Here is a 12,581-nt window from a genome sequence, read left to right as displayed (position 1 = left end):
AAGATTCGTCACCATCAAGTATTCTCACTTGCCATACTTGCAGAGAGCAGCAATTTTTCGGAGAAAACCGATTTCGATAATCTGCACGCCAGGGACACCTCTATTATGGCTATGATTGACAAGTCTCTCAGCACCAACGCGAGTAATAAACTGCCGAGTCTTCTGCGCGAACATGCCGGTGTTTTCGATTACGCGCAGCTACAGGCTCCGTCATCATTCCCTGCTTCTCGTATAAAGCACCGCATAGACACGGCATTCCATAGACCTCTCCGACAGAAACCATACCGTGTATCCCCTTCGGAACGCGCAGTGATCAATGAATCAATGAACAGGTCTGCGAGATGCTAAAGAATCATGTCATTGAAGAATCATGTAGTCCGTGGGCCGCTCCCGTAATTCTAGTCAAGAAGAAAGATGGAACATGGCGATTTTGTGTTGACTACCGCCGCCTTAACGCGATCACCAAAAAAGACGTATGCCCACTACCACGGATTGATGATGCTATAGACTGTCTTTCATCAGCCTCTTACTTTTCGTCGGTTGATTTGAGGTCAGGGTATTGGCAGATACCAATGCACGAGAAAGACAAGGAGAAAACGGCATTTGTTACGCCAGATGGACTTTTTGAATTTAATGCGATGCCGTTCGGGCTGTGCAATGCAGCTGCACATTTTGAGCGCTTCATGAATGACATTCTGCGTGGTTTAAAGTGGGAAGTCTGGATGTGTTATTTGGACGATGTTGTGATTTTCGGGCGCAATTCCTCTGAGCACAACACACGCCTAGGTGTCTTGCTGGATTGCCTAAGCAAAGCACGCTTGGTGCTCAACTCAAATAAATGTCGTTTTGGAGAGCGCCAAACACTCGTCCTTGGACACTTAGTGGACAAAGAAGGCAGACGACTGTTCATGCACTTCGGCGGTTGCGGTGGATCGCTGCTGCGCTCGATTTCCTGGCGGCCGAGCAGAGCGGATTTCGCTGTCATCGAGCCACGGCTGATTGCATCGCCGACGCTGTCGGCCTTCTCGAGGAGGCGAAACACCGTGGCGAGGCTGGCTACCTGGTTCTTCTCGACGTGAAAAGTGCCTTCGACTCGCTCCCACACGCAACCATCACGGACGCGCTCCGTGCCATGGGAGTGAGTGATAACCTCCTCAGGTATGTTCAGGCATTCCTGAGTGACCGCACTTTTCGCGTTCGCATTGGCGGGGAGATCAGCGCGCCTCGTTCGGTGAATGCCGGGGTGCCGCAGGGCAGCGTGTTGAGCCCCTTCCTGTTCAACCTTGCCCTTGCGCGCATCACCGACTACCTGCCGCGTGCCACGGCCGTCGAGGTGCGCGTTGCCATGTACGCGGACGATATCGCGCTGTTTGCGTGTGGGCCCACCTCGCGTGGCCGTGAAGTGCGCGCCAGTGTCCAGTCGTACATCAACGCGGTGGACTACTTCGTCAGCGGCATCGGGCTGGAGCTTTCCGCCGAAAAAACCGAGGCACTGCTCGTCCACCCGGATCCGCTGGCACGCTATCAGGTGGCAAAGCTTTCACTCCGAGGCTGTCAGCTCCCTTGGCAGCGCAGGGTGCGGTACCTCGGCCTCACCATCGATCATCGGCTCAGCTGGAAGCCTGCCATAGCAGAAATCCGCAAGGGTTCACGGAACATCGCCCGCGTGGCTTCCTGCGTGCTCGCCGGTGGCAAGGGCTGCTCCCCTGTACTGGCGCTGCGCCTGTACAACGCGGTCGCTACGGCCAGGACGCTGTACAGTGTTCAGCTCGTCGGGCTCAAGCCCATACAGTGGGAAGCACTCGACGTCGTCCACCGTGGAGGCGTGCGCCGCATCTTTGCGCTGCCTCGTACCTCGCCGGTTGGTCCCACCTTGGCGGAGACAAACCAGCTCCCACTCTCCTTGCGTGCCAAGGCCGGCGCTTTGAGGCACATTCACCGAATGCACCAGACTCAGCAGGGACAGCAGCTGGCCATCCGACTGCTCTCTCGCCCCAACTCCGGCATGGGTCGGCACGCTCTCGAGTACGCCGCACTCGTGCCTGAGATGCCACACTGCGACTGGCTACCCATCCCTCCACATCGGGACCGCGGCCTGGCGATATCAACCACCGTTCCCGGAGTGAGGTGCAAGAGGCGGACCCCACAGTGTGCGCTACAGCAAGAGACTGCTGTCGTGATTGACGGGCAACTTTCCGGTCGCGTCCTCATATACACCGATGGATCGGTGACAATGGAGGGATCAGCAGCCGCTGCCTGCGTTGCTCCCACCCTTGAGGTCGCCGGAAAATGTCGGCTCCCAATCGCCGCCTCCTCTACGACTGCCGAGCTCGCGGCACTTGACCTGGCGGCCGAGATACTGGCAAAGTTTCTCCCTCCGACGGCGGCAGTCCTGTGTGACTCGCGCGCCGCACTTCTGGCACTTGCGCGTGGAGAGCGGGGTGCCCTGATCGCGCAACGCCTCTACCGCAAGTTCACGGTGATTCAAAACAGCGGCTGCAATCTCGTCTTCCAGTGGGTGCCATCCCACGTTGGCGTACAGGGCAACGAGGCGGCCGACGCCCTCGCCAAGGAGGGCCACGATCCCCGCACGTTCACCACCTTCGTGCGTGTCAGCGACGAGGCTCGCCTCATCATCGCGCGTCACGTGTGCTCTCTGCATCCGGACGCGCGAGTGGCATCGGGGAACCCTCCGCGCGTACTTCCGAGGACTGGCCTCAATAGACGTGCGCGAGCGTTTCTCCTCCGTCTGCGCATCGGATGCAGCCGCACCGCTGAACGCCTCTTCCGGCTTTCTGGCAGCGGAAGCCCAAAGTGTGTGCAGTGCCCAGCGGACGAGACCATCGACCACATCCTGCTGCAGTGCCCGGGATACGATGATCATCGCCGTCGTCTGTTCGGAGCCTTCAGCAGACTGGGCTTGCCACACCTGTGCCTGGACGAACTTCTGTTCCCCAGCGCGCATCATTCTAAAGTCCTACAGGCGTGCTACGCGCTGTTGGATTTTTTCGGCGACGCCGACCTATTTACGCGCCTTTGAGGCCCGTTTCAAGCCGTCTCGGGACGGTTTGTTTACATTTCTGCGGCGCCCCCTCCTCGCACAGCCGGGCGCCCGTCACGTGATGTTGACATCCTTCTCGCCCTTGCCGACCTGCTTGACTGCTCCTCTCTGCGGCGGCCCGCCTCGCGGGTTTCCGCTGCTGGCGGCTCGCGGGATCCGAATGCGTACTCTTTTTTTTTCTCTTCTCCCTTCCACCTTCTACCTCTCTCCTTCGCCCCCCACCCCCCGCCCCGTGCAGGGCCGTTGAGGTGTCCTCACTCGTAGAGACAGTTACAGCCTTGCACTTTTCTCTTCCTATCTTTAAAGAATCACTTTGTGGTTCCCGCGAAGACGGCCGCAGTGGAGGCGTTCAAGCAACCTCACTCGGTCAAAGAACTGCGCAGTTTTTTGGGCCTTTGCTCATACTTCCGTCGATTCATTCCTGGCTTTGCCAATATCGCGCACCCGCTCACGTACCTGCTTCAGAAAGGCGTGCGGTTTGACTGGACCTCGGAATGTGCGTCAGCTTTTTCTCAGTTGAAGTTCCTTTTGACGTCCCATCCCATTCTTCGACACTTCGATCCTCTGGCTCCCACAGAACTCCATACAGACGCTAGCGGTTTTGGTTTAGGCGCCGTCTTCGTTCAGCGCTTCGATACCAAAGAACACGTCGTAGCGTATGCAAGTCGCTCGGTCAGCAAGTCCGAGCGTAACTGCACCGTCACAGAGCATGAATGCCTCGCAGTAGTGTTCGCAGTCCAGCGCTTCCGGTGCTACCTGTACGGACGCCACTTTACCATCGTCACTGACCATCATTCTCTCTGCTGGTTGGTCAGTCTGCCTGACCCGTCTGCTCGCCTTGCGCGTTGGGCACTCCGTCTGCAGGAATACGACTTTACGGTTTCCTTTAAAAGTGGTCGTCGTCACGCTGATGAAGATTGTCTTTCGCGACTACCGCTTCCATCGACGGACTGTGACGCGGACAACTTCGACACCTACATCGCACCATTGCACGTATCATTTCCTGATACCAATGCCTTTAAGACTGAGCAGCAAAGGGACGGCACCATACAGCAGCTCCTTGCTACAGAGTCACAATCATCGGCGACTCGCTTCTGCATCCGCGACGGGCTAGTGTACAGAAAGAACTATACTACGACCGGCTCACGATATCTTCTCGTGGTTCCGAAGAGTATCCGCGTTTCCGTCTTGCAAGCTATGCATTATGATCCAACGTTCGGTCATTTAGGCACGGCGAAAACTCTTTGCCGGCTTCAAGAAAGATTTTACTGGCCAAAAATGCGCCAGACGACGGAACACTACGTCTCTAGTTGCAACGAGTGTCAACGTCACAAGCGCCCTACAAGAGCTCCTCCAGGGCGACTAAATCAAGTTGGGATCGACCTTCTTGGGCCCTTTCCGCGGTCTTCTGATGGAAATCGGTGGATAGTCGTATGCACCGATCATTTAACAAGGTACTGCGAGACAGCTGCTATATCATCGGCAACTGCAGCCGATGTGTGTTTATTCATGCTCCATTTTGTGGTTCTACGACACGGACCTCCTAAAATTGTTATCAGTGATCGTGGGCGACAATTCACTGCAGACGTGGTGGAAGAGATGCTTCGTGTATGCGCTTCAACGTTTTGGCACTCTACACCACATCATCCCCAAACAAATGGTCTAACAGAACGAACTAACAGGACTCTCACGAACATGCTATCTATGTATGTCGCATCAGACCACAAGAACTGGGACAGCGTTCTACCTTTCATCACATATGCATTTAACACCGCACAGCATGAAACTACCGGTTACAGTCCGTTCTTTCTTCTCTATGCTCGGCCACCTCGTCATACCCTCGATACCGTCTTCCCGTTTTTGGACTACCATGATCCCTGTATATCCGAGATCGTCTGCCGTGCAGAAGAAGCCCGACGTCTTGTTTATTTCCGCACTCTTGCTTCGCAAGATCGCTCGAAGGCACGTTTTGACCGTCGACGCCGACACGTGACGTATAATCGCGGAGACCTAGTGTTGCTGTGGACGCCAACATGAAAACGTGGGTTGTGCGAAAAACTGCTGGCGCACTATGCGGGACCTTATGTTGTCATAGACCGTCTAAGCGATTTAACTGACCGCGTAGCGCGTCTCCATTCAAATGGCCGACGGCCTGCAAAGATGAAATTTTCCATGTAGTGCGTTTGAAGCGCTTTGTTCCTCGAGAGATTGTTTGACTCGCCCGGTGGGCTTCGTCTGCGCGGAGAGAAATGGTACTGCATACGTGATTTGGGTATAAGCATCTGTGTAGTGGGGAACAGGGAGGTTAGGGTAGAAGAGGACGTTCGGCTAGCGAGAGAGGCCTCCGGTACGCGTTTGTTCAACACCTTCGCGTCTACCGGTACGTCGCAGCTCAATAAAACCTTTCGTAGACGCTTTAGATGCTTCGCATCTAAAAATAAAAAGATACAAGGAAGGCCACCCGGCTGCCTTCTTCCTTCTGGCTTGTCGCCACTAGTGTGAAGCTGCCACAGTTTTTTTACAAATGTTTCTCGTCTCACTGTAACGCCGAATGTGATTGATTCAGCTGGGTATATATTTCCTGACAAACCAGTGAACGCACACAAGTGTAGAAAGCATGGGAGCTACTTTAATTTTTGGGTTGCATGTCCGTGTGCCTTTGATCCTGTTGAATCTGTAACAAAGGAATGTCAGCAGCACCTCTTTAAGTGGAAAACAGTTTCCGAGAAATAAATTTTGCACCGGTTTATGCACCCACGCCAAGCATACTCCTTTCCCTTTTCAGTAAAATGTCATTTCGCATCACTATTTGCTGAAGGAGTAAAATCAGCCTCTCTAGCAACTCGCAAGAGTAGAAGGTCGCTGCGTAGACGTATCCTAGACCTTGTGTTGGCAGTGTATTTGCAGACACAAAAGAAGCCACTATGTAGTGAAAGTCATTGTTTATGGAAAAGAGGAGGTTTAGAAGTGAATCCCCTCAACCAAGCAAAACTGAAATTTTGTTCTGGGTAAAGGTTATTGCTGTTGCATACTACACGTTTCACTCACATAATTTAGGAAGCGTGTTGGCGCTGTGGTCTCTGTTTTGGAAGTATTGTAGCATTCTTTTTTATATTGTTTTTTTAATGTAAATGTTAATGTTGTTGCCAATGTTTACAACAGTCTTTGCTATGTTTACTATTTTATGTCACTGCTCCTGTACCTATGTATGGTTGGATAGACCTTAGTGCGACAGAGGTAATCTGCATTTAGTTGTTTCAATCCAGACCATAAATAATCTCAATAAAAATTATTATAGCCAGTACTGGAGTAGCCACGAAGAGTCGCTACTGCATTCGTCTTGACCAGTAAATTTCCTCCAGCACATTGTATACTCAAAATGCGAATTAGGATAGCTGAAATATTTAAAATAGTAGAAAAAGAAGAATATTCGTGACATCGGCATACTCGAGGCAGTAATTAACAAACGCACTTATGAGGCAACACGAAGATGGGATGCATAAGTAGCTTTTTCCCTCTCACAATGCTCGGAATTAAAAAAATACTAACACTTCTGGGGATTTTATACCTCTGAGAAGCGCGCGAACATTTACCGCCCTTTGAGTTAGCCACATCCACTGCGCTGAAGGCCCTCTTATTAAAAAATTTTGGCGGTTACACACTGTAACACACGGTTTCTTTTAAGCGTGTGAAATACCTAAACAATTGTTATAACATGCCATACATTCGCCCACAATTTTCACGAAGCATTAAACACACATGTCCAGGAATAAAAACTGTCACTTTCAGAAACAGGCAAAATGGAAGCCTACTTAAACGCGCGCCTTCTGTGTATAAAGCAGCATTCCTTCGTTGGCATCGAGTGTGCGTCTGTGTTACTACAACATCCCGTGCGGAGCGATGGCGGCGGATTTCTAGCTATAGGCTTCCCAAGCAACGCTTAGCGGCGCTGCTGCTCTTGACAGGCAGCGCCATCTCTGGCAGAAAAAGAGAAACTGGGGCGTGATCAGCGAGCGTTTTCCCTTCTCGCCACCGCGTTGCCGCTCGCTTCCGTGCACGTGCAGAGCTCTCGCGGTGCACTTGCGGCGTCTCACAATGTACCGCGTGCAGTGCCGGCTTCAAAAGGATCTTCAAGCTTGACTGGCACTTCCGCAAAGCGAACTTGATAAAATGAGGAAGGCTCGTCAATCACGTTAACGGTGAAGAGCAGACGATCGACGACAACCACGCCCGACTCAAAGCGAAATCCATTTCCCAAGTCGCGATTACACCGTGTAGGACGTATACCTCGAGGTAAGTCTCATTCTGTCACGATAAAGATGAATAATGGTCCACATGCACTCCGAAATGAAGCCGTAAACGCTATCGATGTTCTGCGGCGTGGACTACGAATCATATGATTCTTGTTTTCATATGGCATGCTTACAGTAGCAGCCGTGTACTTTCGTGAACAAACGTTTGCGGCGTGCGAAAAAAAGATTATACGGCCATGGCACTGCTTCCTGAGAAGGTTAGAGTCAAGTCCTCCGTGCCGCTGGAGAATCACCCGCCGATTAAGACGCGAGGCAGCTAGCTGAGCTTCAACCACTGTGAAGCAAGATGAACTGCTCGCCTCGTTTCTTCGGCTCTCGCGTCATGCTTGCAGTCTCTTTTTATGATACCGACTTGACAGGCGTATAAAACCTGTTGCGTGAACGCGGCTAGAAAATCGCACAAAGTCAGAAGGTGGTTAATTCAAGGTTGCAATTGCAAAGCATGTATGAAGTGCCAGTTATATTTAGCGGCTTAAATATATATCACCATAATAAAGTGACAAAAACAAAGCAAACCTGCAGAACGATGTCAAAGCTTGCTGAAAATGCACAGACGTCCGTTCCGGCGTGATAAAGCAGCCTTCTCGACGCGTGAAATGCAGGCGCCGAACTTCTGACAATGTGCGGAGTTCAGTTGAATTCAACCAACCGCGCAACGCTAACGGTATAACGCGAATGTGAACGTTCAACAACGACGGGTAGGTCTCACGAGCACGGGGAATCAAAACACAAAGTTGCTTCACCTACAACCGTAACTGGACTTTAACAATGCGAGAAGACAGCGAGTAATCATTACTGTAGTCGCTGCGTGCATGCGCCCCGTTACTTACCGATTCAGGTAGTCGGAACGAACGAAAGCGATGAACTCAGACAGCCAAAATAGAAGGCGAGACAGCGCTGTCAGCTATCCACGCTTGCCGCCTTTATTTCTCGTGCGACACGCCCGGGAACCGATACAGTTTAACACGTGAATCGTGTGCCTTGTCTGCACTGTTGTGGCTGGCCACTAAACCGCAATACTTCGGACCACGCTTGCGCTTCCGCGGGGTCGCTTCTGCCATCGTGGAAATGCGCAGCTTCGCACAGCAAGCCTCTCGGTTCAACGTACCGAGCTGACGGCCCCACAGTTACCCGCACCGAGAGAAGATCGCGAGCGCACGTGCGCTACCGCTACCGTGAAAGGGGCTGAGTCGCTGAGTCGGCCGCGCGACGGTTCAGAGTTTTCCGACAGAGCCGCAGCGCGGCTGGCGCGGCGCTGTCGTCGCGCCGCAAACTTGAGCTTGGGTTCCCTATATTCGGCACCGTGCGTCTGGCCTGCGTCTGTCCTGCGTCTCGCTTGCTACAGAGCGGCTCAAGATGTCGAAGTTTTGGGAATTTGACTCTTACGTCGAAGGAGGTAACGAAGACTTCAATTCGTGTATTGAGCGTTTCGAGAATTATCGGAGAGTAACACAAATCGAAGACAGCAGCTTGAAGAACTCCACGTTCGTCACTGCCCTAGGAAACGCCCGCGCAAGAGCCTGAAGGATTTGCTGTTGCCTCTAAACCGGATGACAATTCATTCGAAGACCTCGTCAGCGTCTTGAAGGAACACTATGCGCCGGGTAGCCAAATGATTGCTGACAAGTTTAACCGCCGGCACCAGCTAGAGTGAGTCAGTTTCGGCGTTCGCCGTAGAACGGCGACAATGGAAGCCATGTGCGCGTTCGGAAACTTTTTGAGGACGCGCTTCGCGACCGGTTCGTGGCGGGGCTCAGCAATCCGGCCATTCAAGTGACGCTGCTGAAAAAAGAGTTGAACCTTGAAACAGCGTGCGACTTGGCAAAGGCCGCGGAACTCGCTGACAGAGAGTCCAAGGGCTTCCGACCACACGAGGGAAACGCGCAAATGGACGAAGCCATCCACGCTGTCAGCAAGAAAAACCATCCACAGCGAAAGCCTAAGGTGAGCGCACCGCAAGTTTTCGGTTATGGTGAAAATTGCCATAGATGCGGCGATAAGCACCAAAAAAGCGACTCTAAATACCGGAAAGCTCGATGTCTCTGGTGCAAAAACATAGGTCAATTAGCGAAGGTGTGCAGGAAGAAGCATGGCAAAGCTGTTAATACACTCGAAGCCCAGAACGAGACTGACTACTTGCAGCTTTTTCAAATCGAGTTAAACAAGCAAATGCAGCGGCCCTATCCGGTAGAGGTGAAAATCGCTGGGCATCCTGTGAGCATGCATATAGATACCGGTGCAGCTGTATCTATTATTAATGAGCAGATATACGCTCGATTGCCACAGAAGCCAGCTTTGAGGAAGTGTCTTCCCGAGCAGAAAAGTTATGGCGGCATGCCACTCGAGACGACAGGGAAAGCACACGTGCGTGTTGAGTATCAAAGTCAAAAGAAAACTTACCGGTTGTTGTCGTTCCGGGAACACAACAGTGCCTACTGTGGCGCGACTTGCTTGCTCAGCTCAAGCTGAACTGGGGTCACGTTTTCAACGTGGAAGCAGAGCAAACCGTGAAACTCCTCCTGCAAAAATATCGTGATGTTTCAGCCCACAGGTTGGTTTGATTAAGGGCTATGAAACAAAAATAATCTTGAAAGAAGAGGCTCGTCCAGTATTCTGTAATGCTCGACCTGTTCCCTATGCACTGAAGGACGCCGTCGAACAGGAAATACTCGCTCTCAAGGAAAGAGACATCTTGCAGCCCGTCCTGCAGAGCGACAGGACCGCACCACTTGTCATTGTGCCAAAGCCTGACCATAAGGTGAAATTGTGCGGAGACTATAAGGTAACATTAAACCATTCCATAAAGACTGATCACTACCCATTGCCGCTAGGAGAGGACATTTTCGCAGTCCTGGTTGGCGGAAAAGTCTTTACTGCGTTTGATTTCACCATGGCATATGCAGCTTCCCGTGCATGAAGATGCTCAGAAGTTGCTTACTATTAATACGCAACTTGGCTTGTTCAAATGTTTGCGCAAGCCTTACGGTGTTTCAAGCGCCCCGGCATTTTTTTAGTCTGTGATGGGCGAGATGCTGAAGGGACTGGAAGGAGTCCTGTGTTACTTGGACGACGATCTCATAGCCGGAGCATCTATCGAAGAGTGCCAGAATCGAGTGGGTGCTGTGCTTAGAAGGTTTCAACTCCATGGAGTTACAGTGAAGCAGGACAAATGCCAGTTTTCTGAACCTTCTGTGAAGTATTTAGGCCACATTATAGAAAATTTTGGCGTGCGCCCTTGCAGAGAAAAGGTTGAGGCTGTGAGAAGCGCTCCAGCTCCCACAAACGAGACGGAGGTCAAGGCTTATCTGAGAATGGTTACATTTCATGCGAAGTTCATTCCGAACATACCTTCCAAGCTTAAGCCACTGTACAACCTACTGAAGAAGAATGAAAAGTGGCATTGGTCAGTTGAGGAAGAGCGCTGCTTTCAAGAAAGCAAACAATGGCTAACAAGCGAGAACATTTTGACGTTCTATGATCCATCCAAGCCATTTGGATTAGTGGCAGATGCATCTACCTACGAAGTAGGAGCGGTGCTTTTTCATGTTCTAAACGGTCAAGAAAAGCCAATAGGATATGCTTCACGCACACTGAGCAAAGCAGAAATGGATGATTTGGAGCTGGAAAAAGAAGCATTGGCTGTTTTTGGAATAAAGCGTTTCTAAAAATATATCGTCGGCCGCGAATTTACGGTCTTATCAGATAATCTGCCTCTAAAAGGTATGCTTGGAGATGACAAACCAGTATCTATTTCAACAGCAGCCAGAATGCAAAGATGGATGCTTTTGCTCGCAGCATATCGCTACACGTGGCAATACCGGAAGGGCAGCTCGATGGCTAACGCTGACGCGCTGTCACGTATTCCACTGAAAAACATCAATGACGTCAGTGACTACGTCCAGTTCTTTTCGTTGACAGACGAGCTGCCTGTATCGGCTGATAATATCCGCAAGGAAACTAGCCGGGACCGAGTATTGTCGAAGGTATCGCTGTACACGAAGCACGGCTGGCCTTCTAAAGTAGCAGAAAAAGCTCTTATGCCTTATTTTTCTAGAAGTTACGAGCTGTCTATTGACAAAAACTGTATCACATGGCGCGACCGGGTGCTCGTGCCAAATTCTTTGAAATGCTTTGGCACTGAAACTCTTGCATGAGGGGCATCTGTGAGAGACGCGCATGAAAATGCTTGCACGAAGCCATGTCTGGTGGCCTAATCAAACTGAAGACATTGAAAAAAACATGGCTGATCCGTCCGTCATAGGAATCGGTATAACACGAAAGTGAAACGTGTCTTCACAGAAGTAGTGCTCATTGTGTAGTGATACATGGGAGCTTGTACAATGTCTATTCGTGTTTGGCAGCTATAGCACCGTTTGACGTGGATGCATCCATGTTGACGGCATGTCTCTATTGCGACGACTAACGCCCATGATCATGATTAAACCGTTGTGGTAGCTGATGCTGTGAACATATATTTGGACACAGCGAATCGTGAATCCCGCGTAAGGATGATATCAACAAGCTCATAATCAACACTGGTACCCGGTATGCACTTCTTCAAAGCGTCGTCAATTAAGGATAGAAACGGCACGGTGTGCGCTTTCTAGTAATGGGTGGCCGACACCTGCGCTCATGCATACATAACACACACTGCGCTTCAGCAACACGGGAGGTAGAGGTTCGTAGCCTGAGCCGCAAACGCGTGCGTCCCGCTGGCCTCAATCTCGCAGGCGCTGCTCTCACTGCTCTCGCTCCACCAAGGCACGACATTCGCCCGTAGAAATCGCGTCCTTTCTGTGACGCATATTGCAGCAATTTCGTTAGTCGGTGCTCTCGCAATTGAAGCAGTCGGCGGCGGAGAAATCCCGTTGGTGCACGTGGAAGTTGTACTACTCCGATGAGCCGACGCACGCTAACACGAAGCCAAAGGCAAAGAACGTAACTTCGTCAAGGGTGCCTCGGCGACGGCAGCGCGAACCAGTCTACCTCTCTGGTATCGCGACGCTTTAACCATGACCTCCGATATCGCGTGCAATCTCGGAGTAAGCGTTAGTAAGTGTCGATCGTGAAGCATTACTTCTTTTCACCTCTCACAGACGGCGGCACCGCCCCGCTCCGCCCGCCGCGAAAGGGAATGTGTGAAAGATATAAGGCGCGTTCGCGCCGTGTCTAGCATCTCCCGACTTAGCTTAGTCGGTAGGGCGTCG

General features: G+C 51.5%; 1 protein-coding gene and 1 long non-coding RNA gene across 2 annotated transcripts in view; one reads left to right on the top strand and one right to left on the bottom strand.

Annotated features, from left to right (window-relative positions):
• Nucleotides 1–1,132: 1,132 nt before the first annotated feature.
• On the top strand, nt 1,133–3,040 carry LOC119403449 (uncharacterized). Its single transcript, XM_037670382.1, has one exon. It carries the CDS (start codon nt 1,133–1,135, stop codon nt 3,038–3,040), a length of 1,908 nt encoding a protein of 635 aa, XP_037526310.1.
• Nucleotides 3,041–5,689: 2,649 nt separating this feature from the next.
• The window catches only part of LOC125759715 (uncharacterized), a 46,676-nt gene continuing 39,784 nt past the window's right edge, over nt 5,690–12,581 (bottom strand). Inside the window, exons 2-3 of the long non-coding RNA XR_007417347.1 lie at nt 9,775–9,893; nt 5,690–5,735 (exon numbers count right to left, since the gene is read on the bottom strand). This is a non-coding gene — a long non-coding RNA (uncharacterized LOC125759715). The remainder of the gene's footprint in view (nt 5,736–9,774; nt 9,894–12,581) is intronic.

Source organism: Rhipicephalus sanguineus, chromosome 8, assembly GCF_013339695.2.
Source record: "Rhipicephalus sanguineus isolate Rsan-2018 chromosome 8, BIME_Rsan_1.4, whole genome shotgun sequence".
Taxonomy (NCBI): domain Eukaryota; kingdom Metazoa; phylum Arthropoda; class Arachnida; order Ixodida; family Ixodidae; genus Rhipicephalus; species Rhipicephalus sanguineus.
The sequence above is the reverse complement of the archived record's forward strand: the minus strand, read 5'-3'. Positions and strand labels throughout refer to the sequence as shown.

Bases quoted from the DNA above. Each gene is read 5' to 3' on its own strand.
- LOC119403449 (XM_037670382.1), top strand. From the start codon at position 1,133: ATGGGAGTGAGTGATAACCTCCTCAGGTATGTTCAGGCATTCCTGAGT.